Raw genomic sequence first — 17,980 nt, 5'->3', positions numbered from 1 at the left:
TGGACCCATTTTCCTCGAAAGCATCGTTGCTAACCAGTTAGCAACTAGGTTTCCAATGGGAAATTGCACTGCAACCAAATAAGTTGCTAAGTTAGCAATGATGTTGTCGAGAAACCCACCACTGATTTGTCAGATGGGAACTCTGCTAGAGCCTCTGATTTCTGTGATGCATGAATCAATAAAAAAGAAGTTAATAGTTTATCATGATTCTAGATTGTGACACGATGTACCATCTACTTAAAAGTGGTTTCCCCAAGAGGACCCAACCACAGACACCTGGGACTGTGCGAAAACAAGCCCCAATCAGAGTCAATCAGACACTGAGCTCAGGTGCAGCTTTCTGCCGCTCTTAAGCATCTTCCTCTATGGAATTTGAAATTACTCTTCCCTTGTTTAGCTGATTGAAATCAAGCTAGTGTGGTTAATCGGAATAATAGTGATGAACTTTTTTTTTAAAGTGCATCACTATTATTCCGATTGACATTATTGGTAACACTTTAGAATAGCATTCCCTTAAAAAACTCTATGAACAATATTAACATATTTTAATGAACTAATTGTAATTTTAAGTGTTTGTAAATGGTTAAGAACCAACCTACATTCTCAGAACAGAGTGGGAATCTGCTCCTGTTGGACAATGAGGAGACGATTTATTTTTTATTACTTGCATAGCAGCAGAAGTGTAGACAAACGATTTCGACTGACGAAGGCAACAGCCGAAACGTTTGTCTACACTTCCGCTGCTATGTAAGTAATAAAAAATAAAAAAGAAGAAAAGAAGAACCAGAGTGCGATCCACTTTTTTACTTTTCAGTTTTACAATATTTGGTCAGCACTCTAAAAAGAAGAAAGATCTGCTGAGTGAAGCCTGCTCCAATCTTTTACTACCAACATCGCTGCAGCTCTAAAATGGTGATGCTTTCTAATCTTCCTGTCACTTTTGGAGTCTTCAGTGTGTTCACAGGGCAAGACATTTTGAAGTAAATAAATCAAAGAACCGACCACTAAAATTATTTTCCTTTTTTTTCTTTTTACTGTAGAACTTTTCATTGAATACAACTGCAATTTCTTTTTTAAAACAAATTTTCCGAACTCCCTGAAACAACAAAAGAAAGAGTAAACCAATAATAACCATACATTAGAAGAAGTGCAGTTCGGAGAGTGCTATGGTCGGTCAGTCGGTCGAGCTCATTCGACGACTTTTGTTTTAGAAAACAAGGTGTAGTAGAGAAGAGAAGAGTCTGTGGTGGTGGCTGAAAGCTCCTATTGACCAGACAAGTGGGGGCTGGTCTTATTCCAGAGACGCTGTGGAGGGGTGGGACATGTAGACATATGTAGATTAGATGTCTAGGAAGTGGTCTTCCGACGCCAATCCAAACCATTAATTCACTGCCATCATATGTGGAATCGAGAACACATGTCAAACGGAATGAGAATTTAGCTTTACTCGCTCGTTCAATATAATGCAACCATTTTGTGAGTCAAGGGCATGACTTAGGTGCCCCATACATCTAAGGTGGGGAGAGGTTGGGGCAGGAGGTGCAGCTGGGTGAGGATTGGAATGGGTCGGGTCGGGTCAGGGCAGGGGTACACCTGGGGCAGGTATGGTGGTCTTCTCCCAGCGGCGACCCGGTGGGCTTGGAATGGGCCGGGCTTTGGTTTGGTGGGAGTGGGACAAGGCTGGAATGGGCCGGGTAGGTCGGGTCGGAGCCAGGTGTGTCTGGTTAGGGCCGGTCAGTATAGTGAGGGCGGGTCAGCGGTGCGACTTGGTGAGGTGCGACTTGGTGAGGTGCGATTTGGTGAGGTGCGAGGTGGTCAACATGCGCAGGGCGTGCTCTCCTCCGGCTCCACTGTAAGTCCTTTGCTGATCAGGAAGGCCTCCTGCTTGGGGTCGCGACCCAGGAACTTCTTCAGCATGTCGCTGGCGTCCTCAGAGCCGCCGGGGTTCAGGATGCACTTCCTGTAGTCCAGACCCACCTGCAGCAAACACACACGCAAATATACAATTACGGTGATATCGGGATTTCTTGTACACAATTATTTTGTTTTATATGGCTGTTTTTAATATGGCTAGACAAATGCATTATTGTTACAAAGCTGTAGGGTCAAAGACGTGCAAAATGAAATTGTCATTCAGTGTAACGGATACCTTCTGCTGACTGTAACTGTAAAAAACATGACTCTTTATTTTATTTTTTTTCCAGTGAATTCATGAAAGTCTCGGCTGTCATCCATTCACTTGAAACAATTTCAAAATCATGTTTTTTTAACGTTACAGTCAGCAGAAGGTATCCGTTACACTGCATGATAATGCCATTTTGCACGTCTTTGACCCTGTAACACCTCAAACACACAATAAACGATACAAGCAAGGCTTGACATGGGCACCTGCCAATTGGCCGACATTGGCAGACCAAAGCCTTTTCTTTGGGTATGGCATAGCTCAGTAGCATATCCTGTTTTTTTGCCCCTTGCATTATATTTAGGTTCAAGACAGATCATTCAGATTCCATTTCTGATATACTGTAGGTAGTATCATAGCATGTTCATAGCACTGATCGTCTTGCTTTCTCTCTTCATGTTCTGAGCATAGATGCATCATGCTAAGAAAGAAAAAGCTTTCAAGAAAATAACTGACAACAAAACTGTGGCTAGTAGAAAGGCTAAATCACTCAGGGAGAACCACAAGCCACGCTGGCTGGTGAGCAAAAGTTAATGTCAAGCCCTGCATGGAAGATCTAGAGAACAGCTATTCAGCCAGGGGAGTGAGGAGAAATGCTGTTTGTTATTTTACTGAATAGAGAGGTTCAGAGGAAAATAATACAACAAGGTAAAAGGGATTAAGATAGCAGAGGGGAAAAGTGTAGAGTAGTCTCTCTCAAGGGGCGGTACAGCCCCCCAGAGGCTTTGGGGAGCTTTAGGAGGGCGTGGAGAAGGATTCAGCTGAGAGGGGGCGGTGCTTAGTTGTCATTGGGGGCATTAGTCCATTTAAATTCTTTAATACTAAGGGAGTGTTGAGAGGCTTAGGATGAGGTGCCGGGGGCGTTTGTTCAAAAAAGGTTGAGAGCCACTGGTGTAGAGCAGTGTTTCCCAACCAGGGGTACGTGTACCACTAGGGGTACGCGAGCACACTGCAGGGGGTACTTGGAAAAATGCAATTTTAACAAATGCATGGAGCAAAGTCACACTGGAATAGAAAAAGCAATGTAAAATATGAGTTAGGGGGTACTCATGGCACAACGAAAAGGCTTAGGGGGTATATGAGAAGAAAAAGGTTGAAAACCACTGGTGTAGAGGATCATGGTTGGCCCTACCTTTGGATTCATGATGCCCTCCTGCTTGAAGCGTGCGTAGAACATGTCCATGGAGAAGACCTCGCTCCACAGGTAACCGTAGTACTGGGCGTCGTAGCCCCCCGCCAGATGGCCGAACGTAGCGGGCATGTTGGTACCTGGACACAGGAAGTGGACAGGCATCAGTCATCACTCAGCTGCAACCTTAACCAGTGACTGGACTAGTTGAAAGTAGGGATGCACCAATACCGATACTGGTATCGGCACAGATACTGCTCATTGTACTCATACTTAGGCCTGTCACGATAACATTTTTTGCCAGACGATAACGATAACAAGAAATTATTGCGATAATCGATAATATTGTCTCTCTCGCCATTTTCAAACAATATAATGTGCAATAAAAAACCCTGCTATGCAAGGTGCGGCCTCCTTCTTGAAACATTGAATGTAACATTTGGGCCAGCAGACTCAGAGGTTTAAATAATTAAGATTGACGCCTGCTCCAAGAAGAAATGTGTCAAACAATATAATGACGTAAAAATGCAATAAAAATGTCACTACACCCCTTCACATTTTTAAAGCATCACGGCGGGGGATATATATATATATTAGGGGTGGGCATAGATTAATTTTTTTAATCTAGATTAATCTCACTGTAATTATGAAATTAATCTAGATTAATCTAGATTAATCTATATCAAAATAGCTCATTCAGAATAGGCACGATAGCGAAATAATGCCGAAAAAAACCTTGGGGTTTCTTAAGACAGATGGCGCATTAGACCAGAGCTCATCTTTTTTTCCAAAATGCATCTCATCTTCAAAAAATGGTCATGTTGATACTTCGAGATGAAAAAATCACAGCAATATGTGTAAAGTGTGTCCAATATGTTCGGAAGCATTTACAGTTATAAGATAGACTGAAATTTCAAAATGAACAGCGCTATAAGTTGTAGAGGCAAATACAGATAAATCTATCAAACATTTAGGCTATTTAAACAATATTACCTCAACAATTCAGCATTTCTAATGGGCAGAGAGAGAGAGAGAGAGAGAGAGAGAGAGAGAGAGAGAGAGAGAGAGAGAGAGAGAGAGAGAGAGAGAGAGAGAGAGAGAGAGAGAGAGAGAGAGAATCTGCCACTGACTGTTAAAAGGAGCAGCGGCTCCTTTAAGAGAGGGAGGAACTCTGCGCATAGGCACAGCAGCCCTCAGCAGAGCCTATCTAGTGCCTATCTACAACCTACAGCACTGGCACACGGCGATTTGACAGTTGTTCTCAGAGTTAGAATGCCAGATGAGTTACAACTCGACATGAATTCAGTTTGCAAAAAAAAAGTCAAGCGCGACAACCGCGAGGTTTATTACCGTCGGACATGAGAATATCTCACTGAATCGCAAATGTGCGCGATTGCAACACAAACATTCAGCGAGAGTAGATATTGACACAGTTTCAGTTTGACAATCTTCAAAATGCATAGGACTATCACACGGAATGTTTTGCAATTATAGCACAGGCAAGATTTCTGGAAGTTGTTTATGTATTCTATGCAATGCGTGAGGAAATGTAGGCTATGTCGGGCTGGTAGCTACTCACACACAATAATGTCTCTCTATGCTTCACCTCAAACAATAACGTCTCTTTAGTCTACCACTTATGAAAAAGCACTCAAACAACAACTACCACGGCAGAGGGATTCATGTTTTCAGCATGCAAACACTTCATATTTAGTAGGTCTGCTGAAACAACAGGTGGAGAGAGGAGAAGCGACTGGAGCGCAGTCTAAAAGCGTCTGTCAATTAAACGCTATGGTGACGTGCATACCCAAACTCCAAACCTATATTTTGAGAATAGATTAACGTGCGATATTTTCTTTATCGCACGACAAGAGTCTCACATTATCGCAGCACGTTAACGCCGATAACGGCCCACCACTAATATATATATGTTTTTAAATACATCCTCATGGAGCACAATAGGCTCTAAATAGGCTTTTTGTATTTATTATTAAGGTAAGTTATATAGTCTTTCTTTAACATTTTCTGTTATTTATCTTTCTCAAGCACACTGAATGGCTTATAGGTCTATCCATGGTGTGATGTAAAATAACCTACAGGTGGGGTATTGTTAATTCACAAATTATTAGGCCTACTTAGACAGCTTATTTCAAACAAATGCACGTTGTTACTAGCTAATTGTCAGTCAAAACCCAAATCAGCCCGGTTAAAGGCATTTCAACATCAGCAAAAAAGCATGAGCAGAGGCAGATGCAGAGGCAGATGCAGAGGTAGATGCAGAAGTAGAGGCAGAGGCAGATGCAGAGGTAGATGCAGAAGTAGAGGCAGAGGCAGAGGCAGATACAGAGGTAGAGGCAGATGCTCTCTCTCTCTCTCTCTCTCTCTCTCTCTCTCTCTCTCTCTCTCTCTCTCTCTCTCTCTCTCTCTCTCTCTCTCTCTCTCTCTCTCTCTCTCATCAGTAGATCAGATCAGTAGTCTTGCGGCTACGGTAGAGAAAGGGAGAGAGGGAAAACAAAACATCACGCAAATAACTTATCGTTACTTATCGGGGCCAGAAAAGTGATCGTTCTTGTAAAAAGTTATCGTCCGATTTATTGACTTATCGTATATCGTGACAGGCTTACTCATACTCGTCAAACACTTGCCGATACCAGGCACGATACTGCTTTTACACAAAACAATGCAAAATCTCGTCACGTTCTGTGGACTTGAAAGCAGCATGGAAAAAAGTGTCACCTCATACATTTACTAACATTTAAATCTACATGGAAATGGACAATAAAAAATATCACAGGTGGAAAAAAACAAAGCCATGCATTTATTTTCATTGTATGTTGGTGGTAAAAGGCATCGGTACTCGGTATCGGCAAGTACACACATTAAATTTACTCGTACTTGTATAGGTTCATCCCTAGTTGAAAGAAAATCTAACCATCTGTCATGTTACCAGGGTCAACCGTCCCCCCATCCCCCACAAACAAACAAGAAAAGCAAGAAAACAAATAAAAAAAAAACAGTAAAAAGTGGTGAGTAGTTATTCAAGTCATTATTTCAGGACTTTGTCCCCATACTTCAGTCACTACCCATTGGTTAGGGTGGGATTTGAACCTGCGACCCTCCCCAGGTACCAAATTCTCACCTTCTGAAGCGGCCACCCCCAGGATCTCCTGGCACAGCCTGGCGTACTCCTCTGCTGGGTCCAAGTTGCACTTGGTGTGCAGGCACTGATCCACCTTGGCCAGCACAATCTGCCTCAGGTTAAACAGCCCTGGAGGAGAAGAAAAGAACGGGGAGATGGTGAGTGGACGAAGTAAAGGGGTTGGTATTGGAACAGGAAGTAAGGCATTGGCACAGGAAGTAAGGAGTTAAGATCCCACAACATTAACCCATTGACTCTATGGGGACCCTGATTCGAGACCAACCTGGGTCACTTCACTTCCTCATCCCATCCCAGTCTCTAAAACACTACCCCCAATCTGCACTTGTTCTGTAGATTTCCTCTGCAATTTGTATCTGCTAGTGTTGTTGGCTATGATTACGTTTGATTTGGTTAAAAAGCACCTTCCAAATGCTGTCAGTTTTCACTGAAATTCATTTTGCATTCTTGAACAAGACTCGTTTAAGTAAAGACAAGACACACATGCAACATCACGTCTGTAATGTAATGAGGGTGTCTAACCAGTGTTGGCGAGGCGCGACTTGATGAGTTTGTCGAGCAGCTCCTCTGGGATGGGTCCGCCGGTCTTGTAGTGCTTGGACATGCGCTGCAGAGGCTCCTTCTCCCACACCCAGTTCTCCAGCATCTGGGACGGAGCCTCCACAAAGTCACGCTCCACATGCGTCCCGCTGAACATGGCAAAGTCGGCCTGCAGGGGGAAGCAAACCAGATCAGGGCAGGTACAACACGTTTGTGTGTGTGTGTGGGTGTGGGTGTGTGTGTATGTGTGTGTGTGTGTGTGTGTGTGTGTGTGTGTGTGTTCCACACTACTTTTACCAAAACTAACAGCCAAATAAAAAAATTAAACATTCAAGTATTGTAAAAATCACCCCATCCCCAATATGTTTTACACAATAAATGTAAGACTTCAAGACCCCATATACAAACTCTTGACTACAGGTTCATTGAAATGAATCGATAAAGGTCCGCAACACTGTTCAATGTTGAACTTTGTTAGGGACCATAGAAGTTAGTGTTGCAGACCTTCATCATTTCCTTCAGTTATCTTTTATTTGGTCCAGCACCTGTGCTACTGATGTGCACACATTTTAGATAAAACAGGTTTATAGTACCTCAAAAAAAATGAAGAGCAGGAAACTGTGGCACTCCGTTTTCTTATTTTTTAATAGTACAAAGGCAAATAGACTGCCCAAAGGTTTATAGTACCTACCTGAGCGCACAGCTGGTGCATGACGTGTCCAAACTCGTGGAAGTAGGTCTCGACCTCGTCGTGCTGGAGCAGGGAGGGGGCGTCGGCCGTGGGCTTGCTGAAGTTGGCCACCATGGCGGCGACGGCCATCTGACGCGTGCCGTCCGGCAGCAGACACCCAGGCTGCAGACCGAAGCAGGCCGCATGCCCGTACTTACCCTCCCTGGAGACACACACACAGTTTTTTTCCAGAAAGCCCACTCAACTCCCAATTGTTTTTTTACAAGGTGTCTGGGTGTGAGCGAACAGCAACAAGGCTGCACTCTTGGGTGTGATTCTTGCCATAATTGCCTGTTTGGTTGTGTGTTTATTCAGGGTGTCTACAGGTTTGACCAAGTCAAAATTAAGACATTTTAAGACTTTTCAATACCATTTTCCAAATAAAATTAAGACCAACTCGCGGCGTTTACAGGTTTTAGCAAGTCAAAATTAAGACATTTTAAGACTTTTCAATACCATTTCCCAAATGAAATTAGGACCAACTCGCAAGATCATACACAGGTTCAAATGAAGCACAAAAAACAATTGGTTATTTACATTAATGTAGCCGTTTGAAAACACAAAACTATACACAATGAAACTTTACACTAAATAAAATGCAATAATGCGTTCTAAATTACACTACATGGCTACAACTCCCGATTTCCGTCGCAAAGTTCATCACATGGCTGACATAATTATTCCTCCCTAAATTAAGCTCCACAAATTTAAGACATTTGGGTTGAAAATTTAAGACAAAATAAGACTTTTCAAGGCCTTATTTGGCGAAAATGACATTTAAGACTTTTTAAGACTTTTTAAGGACCCGCGGCCACCCTGTTATTGTTATGATCATTACCAAGGATTATGCCGAAGAGCCCCCCTCACCTGGGGAAGAGATCCAGGTAGAACTGGCCCACCACCTGTCCACTGGTGCGGTCCTTGACGCAGTAGAGCGTGACGTCGTCGTGCCACACGGGGGCGCCCTCCACCAGCTCGAAGGTCAGGTCCAGCAGCTCCTGGTAGATGTCCAGCAGGCCCTTCGTCACCACCTCCATGGGGAAGTACTCCTTAAGGGTGTTCTGGTCCACTGCATACTGAGTCTCCTCCACCTGCACATCAATACGACTAGTTATTTAGGTGCAGGGTATAGGTTACAGCCCCTAGGTCACCACCTCCATGGGGAAGTACTCCTTTAGGGTGTTCTGGTCCACTGCATACTGCGTCTCCTCCACCTTTAAAATAATACATTACATAGGATAGTTATTTAGGTACAGGGTATTGGGTTACAGGCCCCAACACCTCCATGGGGAAGTACTCCTTTAGGGTGTTCTGGTCCACTGCATACTGAGTCTCCTCCTAAATTACATTAGACTCAGCAGACACTGTAAAGACCAATACTCCAATTCTATTTGAAAATCAGTCCCTGGGACAAACGCAGGGTTAGGTTTTTGCATAGGCACACTACAGCCACAAAACTGTCGGTGGGGGTGATTCTCCCAAAGCTGTGAAGAACTGGCTAAGCCACCTGTGTCCTGTAGTGAAAGCCCATTGGGAAACTCCAACTCCCATTGTCATAGTGACACAGCACTCCACAGCACACAAGTGAACACTGCACACAAGGAAATTGCATTTATGCCTCACCCGTGCAAGGGGGCAGCCCTCAGTGGCGCCCCATGGGGAGCAGTGCGGTGGGACGGTACCATGCTCAGGGTACCTCAGTCATGGAGGAGGATGGGGGAGAGCACTGGTTGATTACTCCCCCCACCAACCTGGCGGGTCGGGAGTCGAACCGGCAACCTCTGGGATGCAAGTCTGACGCCCTAACCGCTCACCCATGACTGCCCACTTATGTGTACAACTGTACATTGTAGTAGCACGTGTCCCTAACCACCAGACTGCTGCTGGCCAGTCCATGGCTGTGTGTAGTAGCAGGCCGTTAGGTGGCAGCTGCTCAGCCCACCTGCGTCATGTAGTAGCGCATGTCCCAGGCGTGCTCTCTCCCCTCACCTGTGTGATGTACAAGTAGTAGCGAATCCCTCACCTGTGTCATGTAGCAGCGTGTCCCTAACCACTAGGTAGCGTGCAGCTCTCCTCACCTGTGTCTTGTAGTAGCGCGTGTTCCAGGCATGCAACTGCCTCTCCTCACCTGTGTCATGTAGTAGCGTGCCCCTAACCACTAGGTGGCGTGTCCCTTTACTCTCCTCACCTGTGTCTTGTAGTAGTGCGTGTCATCACCTGTGTCATGCAGTAGCGCATGTTCTCACCCGTGTCATGTAGTAGCGTGCCCCTAACCGCTAGGTGGCGTGTCCCTCTACTCTCTTCACCTGTGTCATGTAGTAGCGTGTGTCCTCACCTGTCATGTAGTAGCGTGTCCCTAACCACTAGGCTCTCCTCACCTGTGTCATGTAAGTTAGTAGCGCGTCCCTCTACTCTTCTCACCTGTGTCATGTAAGTTAGTAGCGCGTCCCTCTACTCTTCTCACCTGTGTCATGTAAGTTAGTAGCGCGTCACTCTACTCTTCTCACCTGTGTCATGTAGCAGCACGTCCCTAACCACTAGGTGGCGCGTGTCCTCACCTGTGTCATGTAGTAGCGCGTGTCCCAGGCGTGCAGCTCTCCCTGGAAGGGCAGCGACCTCTTCTGGCACTCCTGCTCCTTCAGCTTCAGGATGACTGCACGCTCCTCCTCACCCAGAGGCTTCAGCTTACGCGCCAGCTCCTCTGAAGACACACGGAGACACATTACATTACACTTGGGCACATTGAATTACATTATATTACACTTTGCCGGCGCTTCTATTCAAGGCGACTTACAGATATTTCACAGGGTATTGGTTACAGTCTCTGGAGCAATTGTGGGGTTAAGTACCTTACATTATATTTAAGTCAATTTTAGCTAGGAGCAGGCTTCACTTAGGGTTCTACTTTGAAGGTTCCCAAATGAAAACTTAGCTGACACTTTTATGCAAAGCGACTTAGACATGGCTTTTATAGGCCACTGGTTACAGTCCAACACTGCTCCAGGACTGTAACCTGAATACCCAGTAAATAATTGCAAGTCGCTTAAACTTGGATAAAAGCGTCAGCTAAGTATAATGTCATGGTAATAAATAAAGGTAAACTGACCGAGGAATGAGGTGACTTTCTTGGCGGACTTGGCCATGTTCATCTCCAGGACGAAGTCAGCGTGGGTGTTGAAGCCCAGCAGGGCACACTTCTTAGCCCTCAGCTCCACCAGCTCCTTCAGGATGACCGAGTTCTCCTAAGAGAGACAAGGCAAGGCAAGTTCATTCGTATAGCGCATTTCATACACACATGCTTCACAAAAACTCAAAGTTTAAAAGGAATGAAGAAAATTAGAGTAAGAATACAAAAAGAAAACATTAAAAATAAGAACCAACGAAAAATAAAATATTAAATATGAGATATTAAATATTTATTTAAGATATTAAATAATTAGAATATGGACGAGGGAAGGACGGACACAGACCCAGACAGAGACAAAGTCAAACTTTGACACAGGCAAACGTGGGAAATGATTAAAATATCAGTTAAGTGCTTAGTAAAGATATGTAATATCCTAGAACCCTCTTGTTCTGTTCAGGGACAGTTTTCAGTCTCACTACTGCCATCTGCTGGAGCAAAATCAGATTCCAAAACACCCAACTTCTGAAATATACTGCAATGAACACCACATATGAATGAAAGTGCTTGTGTGTGTGTTAGAGATGTACAGGATCCAAGATCCTGTTCCGGATCCGGCAGGATAATAGGGTTTTTCAGACTATCCGGATCCGGCAGGATCTTAAGCAGTGGATCCGGTATCCAGCAGTCACGTAAAAATCAGGATCTGGGGCATTTCTACTTTTTACGTAGCCTAGGCTTTTCAGTCAGTCTTTCACAACCCCAATCGCTGCATGGAGTGAAAGCCATTTGGAAGCAGCCGTTGAAGGCAATGTGGAGAGTAAGCCAATGAGTCTTAAAAATAGTTTGCGCCAACGTAATAAAAAGGGCCCACATGTGTGAGTTGGCTATGTATTTCAACCCTTTTGTAGGATCCGGTATCCGATTCCGGATCCGGCAGGATCTTAAGCAGTGGATCCGGTATCCGGCAGGATCCTAAAATCAGGATCCGGTGCATCTCTAGTGTGTGTGTGTGTGTGTGTGTGTGTGTGTGTGTGTGTGTGTGTGTGTGTGTGTCATCTCCTTGCCTCCTTGCAGCGGGAGTTGAAGGCCTGTTCCAGCCGCTTGCGTGTCTCGGGCACGTGGCACTTCTTCATGGTGGGGAAGTAGTGAGGGTACTTGAGCGTGATCTTCAGCTTGCCGTCAGCATCCTTCTCCAGGGAGTTCAGGAAGTCCTCTGGCAGCCCACCTAAAAAGTGAGAGATTAATTTAAGGAACAGTCCACTGTGTTTCAGCAATAAAGTGTGAAAAGCTGAGCCAAGCTAATGCAAACAAGTCTGTGCCGCACGTTGCTGACTGGGGCCGCGTTCAAAGACAAGGCAGGTCGCAAGGAACTCATTTCAGGTAAGAGATGAACACAATTTATTATTTAAACATGGTGGACTGTTCCTGTCCAACGGAATCAGGATTTAGCTCAACTTGCCCCATTCACTTCAATTTTTTTGCGAGTTAAGTCCCCATGGTCTTATGGAAGAAGAAGTGGGTGGGTGGATTCCAAACTGCATACTTCCGTCAGAGAATTGTATATGAGAGGGAGATAAAGCAGGCGGGTTATTTTCCGGTATCCACTTTACGTCAGGTGAACGCCCCTTTAGGAGACCTTCGATTAGGAGACCTTCGGAGTCTTGAGGTAGAGTCCCCTTAGCGCTGTAGATGGCGGTAGCGCAAGTCTTGTGCAAACACCACGAAAAGAGAAGAAGAAGGAGGGACAACACCCCCTTAGGAGATCAAATTTTGAGCACACACTTTTGCATTGAGTGGGCGTGTTTCGATTCCTCTTATTGTATATCCAACCTCTTTGCTTCCGTCCTCCCTTGCTTACGCGCCTGCTTGTGACCTCATGATGAGGTCACTGACAACAGAAAACTAATTAAATATCTTGCAAAAGCACAATTCTAATGTCATCTTCTCATTTACAATTGGGATGGTGAATGAAAAACAGTCACCCGAAAGTTATTGTGGATAGGCTGACAGCTGGGAAACTATCGTTTTGTCCACAGAGGCGGGGCCACAAGCACAAGTGGAGGATGGGAGTCCCGCATATTGGATTGCACCCCGTGACTTAGACACCCCATACCCCCCACCCCAGAAGGTACCCTGTGCTCACCGAGCTCCTCCTTGCTGAAGGCCAGGCTGGTAGTGTCCTCGTTCAGGTGCTTATTGAAGTCGATACACAGGTTACTCAGCTTCTTCTTGATCACTTTAATTTCCTGTTGAACATTTTGACACAACAACCATCGGCATTACATACAACTGCTGTTTGCTTGCTTGCTTATTTACATCAGAAAAAAAAATCACATAAGGTAAGATTGTTTATTTGCTTAGTTATTTATTTTTTATTTATGCATGTTTTTCCACTTTAACATGCGTGTGTGTTGTGGTGTGGTTGTGCAACTCACATCCTGGGTCTCTTTGGGCAGGTGGAGGCCGTTCCTCTTGCCCAATTTGATCAGCCTCTCCATGTATCTCTTTGCCTCCACGGTCAGAGTGTCTCCCTCTTTCAACTTTCCCTATAGGGTCACAGAAATTCCAGGGATACAAATGAATGAATTAATGAATTTTATTTCTTCCCACCAGCATGGAGAAAAGGGCCCCCAAGTAAAGTTATGTTTGATCAGCCTCTCCATGTATGTCTTCACCTCCACGCTCAGAGAGTCGCCCTCCTCCAACTTTCCCTATGAATGCATGAATGAATGAATGAATTTATTTATTTCTTCACACCATCATTTATCTTTCCGTTACAACAGCATGGAGAAAGGGGTCCCCAAGTGAAGCTAAGTGTAAGCTGACATAATGGGGAACATTTTATGACTAAATATACTTAGCATTTACTTGGTAAATGCATTGATATAATTGGGGATCTGGCCTGCTCCCAAAGCTAACCAAGGACTCTTATTTTGCCCCGTCATCATAGTAAAATTGCTTCCTGGAAGATGGCCAATCAATGCAGAAGAGGCTGTTGATGGAGGAGCTGAGTGGACAGCTGAACAGAGGAGCAGTTGGAAAGAGTAGAAGTCTGCACACTGCAGCTCCGCCTTTTCTATAAAAAAAAAATTTGGGGAGGATTTTATACCTTTATTTGACAGGACAGTTTGAAGTGGCAACAGGACGCGAGTGGGAGAGAGAGATGGGGGAGGATCGGGAAATGACCTCGGTCTGAATCGTACCCTGGTCCCCGGGCCCTACCGTCAGCGCCATGGCAGGCAGGGCCGCAAAACACATCAGCAGTCTACGGCTCTGCTTTTAAAGGGACACTGTGTGAGATTTTTAGTTGTTTATTTCCAGAATTCATGCTGCCCATTCACTAACATTACCTTTTACATGAATACTTACCACCACCATCAAATTCTAATTATTCATTATGACTGGAAAAATTGCACTTTTCATACATGAAAAGGGGGATCTTCTCCATGGTCCGCCATTTGGAATTTCCAAACATAGTCATTTTTAGCTGCAAAAATGACTGTACTTGGACCATAGTAAAAAATATTTGTATATTAGCTAGTAAACTTTAATGTAAAGATCAAATTTGGCAATAGGCGGCCCAGTTTCAATGAGCAGCATAGTTGCAGTACCTTTTTTGACCATTTCCTGCACGATGTCCCTTTAAGGTTTATTCAAGAGATACGACTTTTTGAACCCAGCAAGGTCTTCATCGAGCATTTTTGGGGTCTTTTTTTCGACAGGACAGTGTGAGAGGTGGACAGGAAGCGAATTGGGAGAGGCGGTGAGGGGTCGGCAAAGGACCCGGGCCTGGAATCGAACTCGGGTCAGCTGCATGGCAGGCGAGTGCCCCACCGGTTGGCCACGGCAGGGCCATCATCGAGCATTTTGAAAGCAGAGCTGCAGTGTGTGCTGCAAACTTCTACTCTTTCTATTGTCAGATACTCCTTTGCACTGCACCTGTTTTAAGAGAGGTGGGATGAGCATAGGGGAAACCCAGGCAGTTTCGTTTAGTTATAGGTGGGGGGTGACCTCTGACCTCCAGAGCGACGATACGCTGGTACACGTCCTCCCTCATGCTCATTTCCACGTCGAACTCCGAGAGCTTCTTGTCGGCCTCCGTGCTGGCGGTGCGCACCTCCTTACAGGGGGACACGTGCTGCGGGAAATCCAGCATGTTACGCTGGACTGGGGAGGCCATCAGAGAGGGGAAGAATAGAAGAGGAGCAGGTCATTTAATTAGGTACACTGCCACAGACATGCAAATACGATGAAAGATGAAGGTTTGGCTTGGAAAAACGGTAGGGACATTACGATGGCAAATGGGGCACTTAAGTCACGCCTTTCTACTTCCGATCTATGGGGCTGGAGCGCTCAAAATTTTGAGTGCGAGTTAATGGAGCGAGTCAAGCTAAATCCTCATCCCGTTTGGCATGTGCTCCGGATTTCACATATGATGACAGTGAATTTGAAAGGTTTGGATTTGCGTCGTAAGACCACTCATTTTCGGCACGCAAGAAACGTTATTTTAGCTTTTGTGCAAAACTGTGTTGGAGACTACACGTGCGCCTCGCATATCTGACGTGAACCGAGGCACAGCCAACCCTACCGCTGCACCGTGGCTTAAGTGGCTGCACGTCTGACATGCGACGTCTGTTGTGTAGTCCAAATAATTACATATTTTTGCACACACACAACTCAAAAATCTCTTGCCAAGTGAAGTCAACAAGCACACCATTGGTTGTTATTAATTCTGAGGCACCGCATATGTGTGATCGACGGGGAAATGCGAGGTGGGTCGGAAAATAGCTTTGATCAGTCCATTACAGCCCAGTCAAAAGTTTTTGCGTTGCCAGCCCCACAAGCCACCCGGAAGGGGTGGAGACTTAGGTGCCCCATTGTCAGGGTATGCTATTTGCGCATTATATTTGTGAAAAAGTGGTGAGGAAAAGCTAGGTTTGGTGGTGTGGACATGTTCCCACCATCCACACCTAAGATTACGCCCATGGCTTAAAATGTTAAGTCAGGGGTTCCCAACCTATTCCAAGTTGAGGCCCACTTGACATTTTCACAACTGTGTGGGGCCCACCTCTGACCCAATAAACAACACAAATCAAATTAATAGTCAATAACACAGCAGCAAATTTTATTTAGATTCGTAAAAAAGGATTTCAAGGCCCACTTGGAACACCTTCATGGCCCACCAGTGGGGCCTGGCCCACAGTTTGAGAATCACTGTGTTAAGTCATTATGTCATCTGTAGGATCATTTGACACCCCCTTCACCACCTTATTCATGGTGGTGGTTTCCTTTGCCCAGTTAGAATAGGACAACTCTGGCCCAGTTAGGAATACTCTGATGCATGAGAGAATAACGGTCCTCCTATGGGCACACGTACCTTGCTCTGAGTGAGCCCTGCCCTTACCTACTAACAATGCTGGAAATGCCATTGTCAGGGGCATGTGGGGTAAGCTTGTCTTTATGTGAAAACTGCTGAATGGTCTTTACCGTTGCATACAGCATTTCAGCTGACTGTGATTTTTTTCTGGTGCTGCTAGTGCCTGCAATAGCACCTGCACAAATGCTACATTTGGTTGTAACGGGCAGGACGGATTGCACGACAACATGAGTTTTTGGTTTTTACCTTTTCCGCCTGCACGTCAACAAACACAAATGATTGTGTGCATTAATTGGGTACAGACTGCTGGATATCCTAATGCACATCATAAATTGTTGTCTTGTCAGCCAAATGCACTGGTCTGTAGAAATACATCACTTGTTTGGTTTATGGGGGAATCATACATCACATGATACATAACTTGGGGTTTATGCATTTTCAACTGTGCATTGAGCATTGTTGTTGTTGTTTGTTTCAAAACCAGGTCTGATTTGGGCACAGAGACGAGCAAAACAAGAAAGAAAGAAAGAAAGAAAGGATGACCTCTGTGCTGCTGCTCACCCGTATACTCCACTTCAACATCTGCGAGCGCCTTGAGGGTGTTGTCATAGGTGACCGTGTCCAGATCCAGGCAGCCGACAGTGTCGTACACCTGCTTGGTCTTGGTGATGAGCTCGTCGGAGAGCTGCTGGATTTTCTCGGGTGTCAGGTCCCAGCGCAGGCGGTTCTCTGCGCAGACACGAGACTGCGTGCCAAACACCACTTCGCCTGCAGGCGCAGGTGAGGTGAGGTGAGGGACAAAAGTACAGGTTCAGGATTGAGTGAAGATTCTACATCTTGGAGGACGCAAATCCAATTGAGCTCGTGCCAAATGTGTCGTTCAACAAAACTCGTGCAACCGACTCGTGATAAAAAATAGAAGACTTTCTGTAGAGGATCTTTTCAATTCTTACTGTGGGTCGTGTGTCACTGTAGTACACACATTCACTCTATTGTTCAAATGAAATGCTGTACTACTATGGCTTATAAATCACGTATAATGTTACATTATGGGCATTGTGTGTGTTTATACAATTTTCAATTTGTTTGGATCACATGAATGCTGGAAACAGTAGAATCTCGTGCACATCTAGTGTCAACAGCGGTCATGAACCCTCTCAGAGCAACGATAGACCAATCCCGAAATCAACAATAGCCGAATGCCAAACTGTGACAATGCATTTCAGTTAGCGCTGACGTTAGCCATCAACACAATCATGTAGTGCACTACCGGCTGAATGAATGGGTTAATAAAAAGCTAATGTTAGCAGATGGGGTAATCTATATGTCGAAAAACCATGACTTAGGAAGTAACAATGGAAGTGTTACATCTACACCAGTTGAATGTCTGATTCGTAGAGACAACCGCAATGTAGTTAGCAAAGCCATGTCAAAATCACATGGATGAAGATGTCAAGATAACGCTAGCAATCTGTTAGCTCGACGTTATGTAGCGAGCTAACCGGCTAGCCTGAATCCTTCACAGGGCTTCACTTCAAAGTTGTTCAACCACAGTAACACACAGGTTGTTGAAATTCACAGACTGCAGAGCTCATTTTTGTTTTCACACTGCATGAACGTTAATGATAAGAGAAAATGGTCAACAATTTGCCACTCACTCACCTGTAGGTGCCATATTTCAAACAACTCAGTTTGCGGCGTGTGCTCCACTCTGCTGTTGCGGTTCCTCAAAATTGGT

The 17,980-nt window shown here is 45.0% G+C and overlaps 1 protein-coding gene across 1 annotated transcript; it reads right to left on the bottom strand.

Moving 5' to 3' along the window:
- Positions 1-1,014: 1,014 nt before the first annotated feature.
- Positions 1,015-17,980, bottom strand: thop1 (thimet oligopeptidase 1). Its single transcript, XM_063200564.1, has 14 exons — positions 17,905-17,980; positions 16,804-17,010; positions 14,884-15,032; positions 13,301-13,411; positions 13,009-13,111; positions 11,930-12,090; positions 10,845-10,980; positions 10,297-10,439; positions 8,606-8,829; positions 7,700-7,901; positions 6,991-7,177; positions 6,451-6,579; positions 3,315-3,451; positions 1,015-1,977 (listed from the first exon to the last, which is right to left on the bottom strand). Exons 1-14 carry the CDS (start codon positions 17,915-17,917, stop codon positions 1,816-1,818), a joined length of 2,064 nt encoding a protein of 687 aa, XP_063056634.1. The 5' UTR covers positions 17,918-17,980; the 3' UTR covers positions 1,015-1,815.

This window comes from Engraulis encrasicolus, chromosome 6 (genome assembly GCF_034702125.1).
Source record: "Engraulis encrasicolus isolate BLACKSEA-1 chromosome 6, IST_EnEncr_1.0, whole genome shotgun sequence".
Classification (NCBI taxonomy): domain Eukaryota; kingdom Metazoa; phylum Chordata; class Actinopteri; order Clupeiformes; family Engraulidae; genus Engraulis; species Engraulis encrasicolus.
The sequence above is the reverse complement of the archived record's forward strand: the minus strand, read 5'-3'. Positions and strand labels throughout refer to the sequence as shown.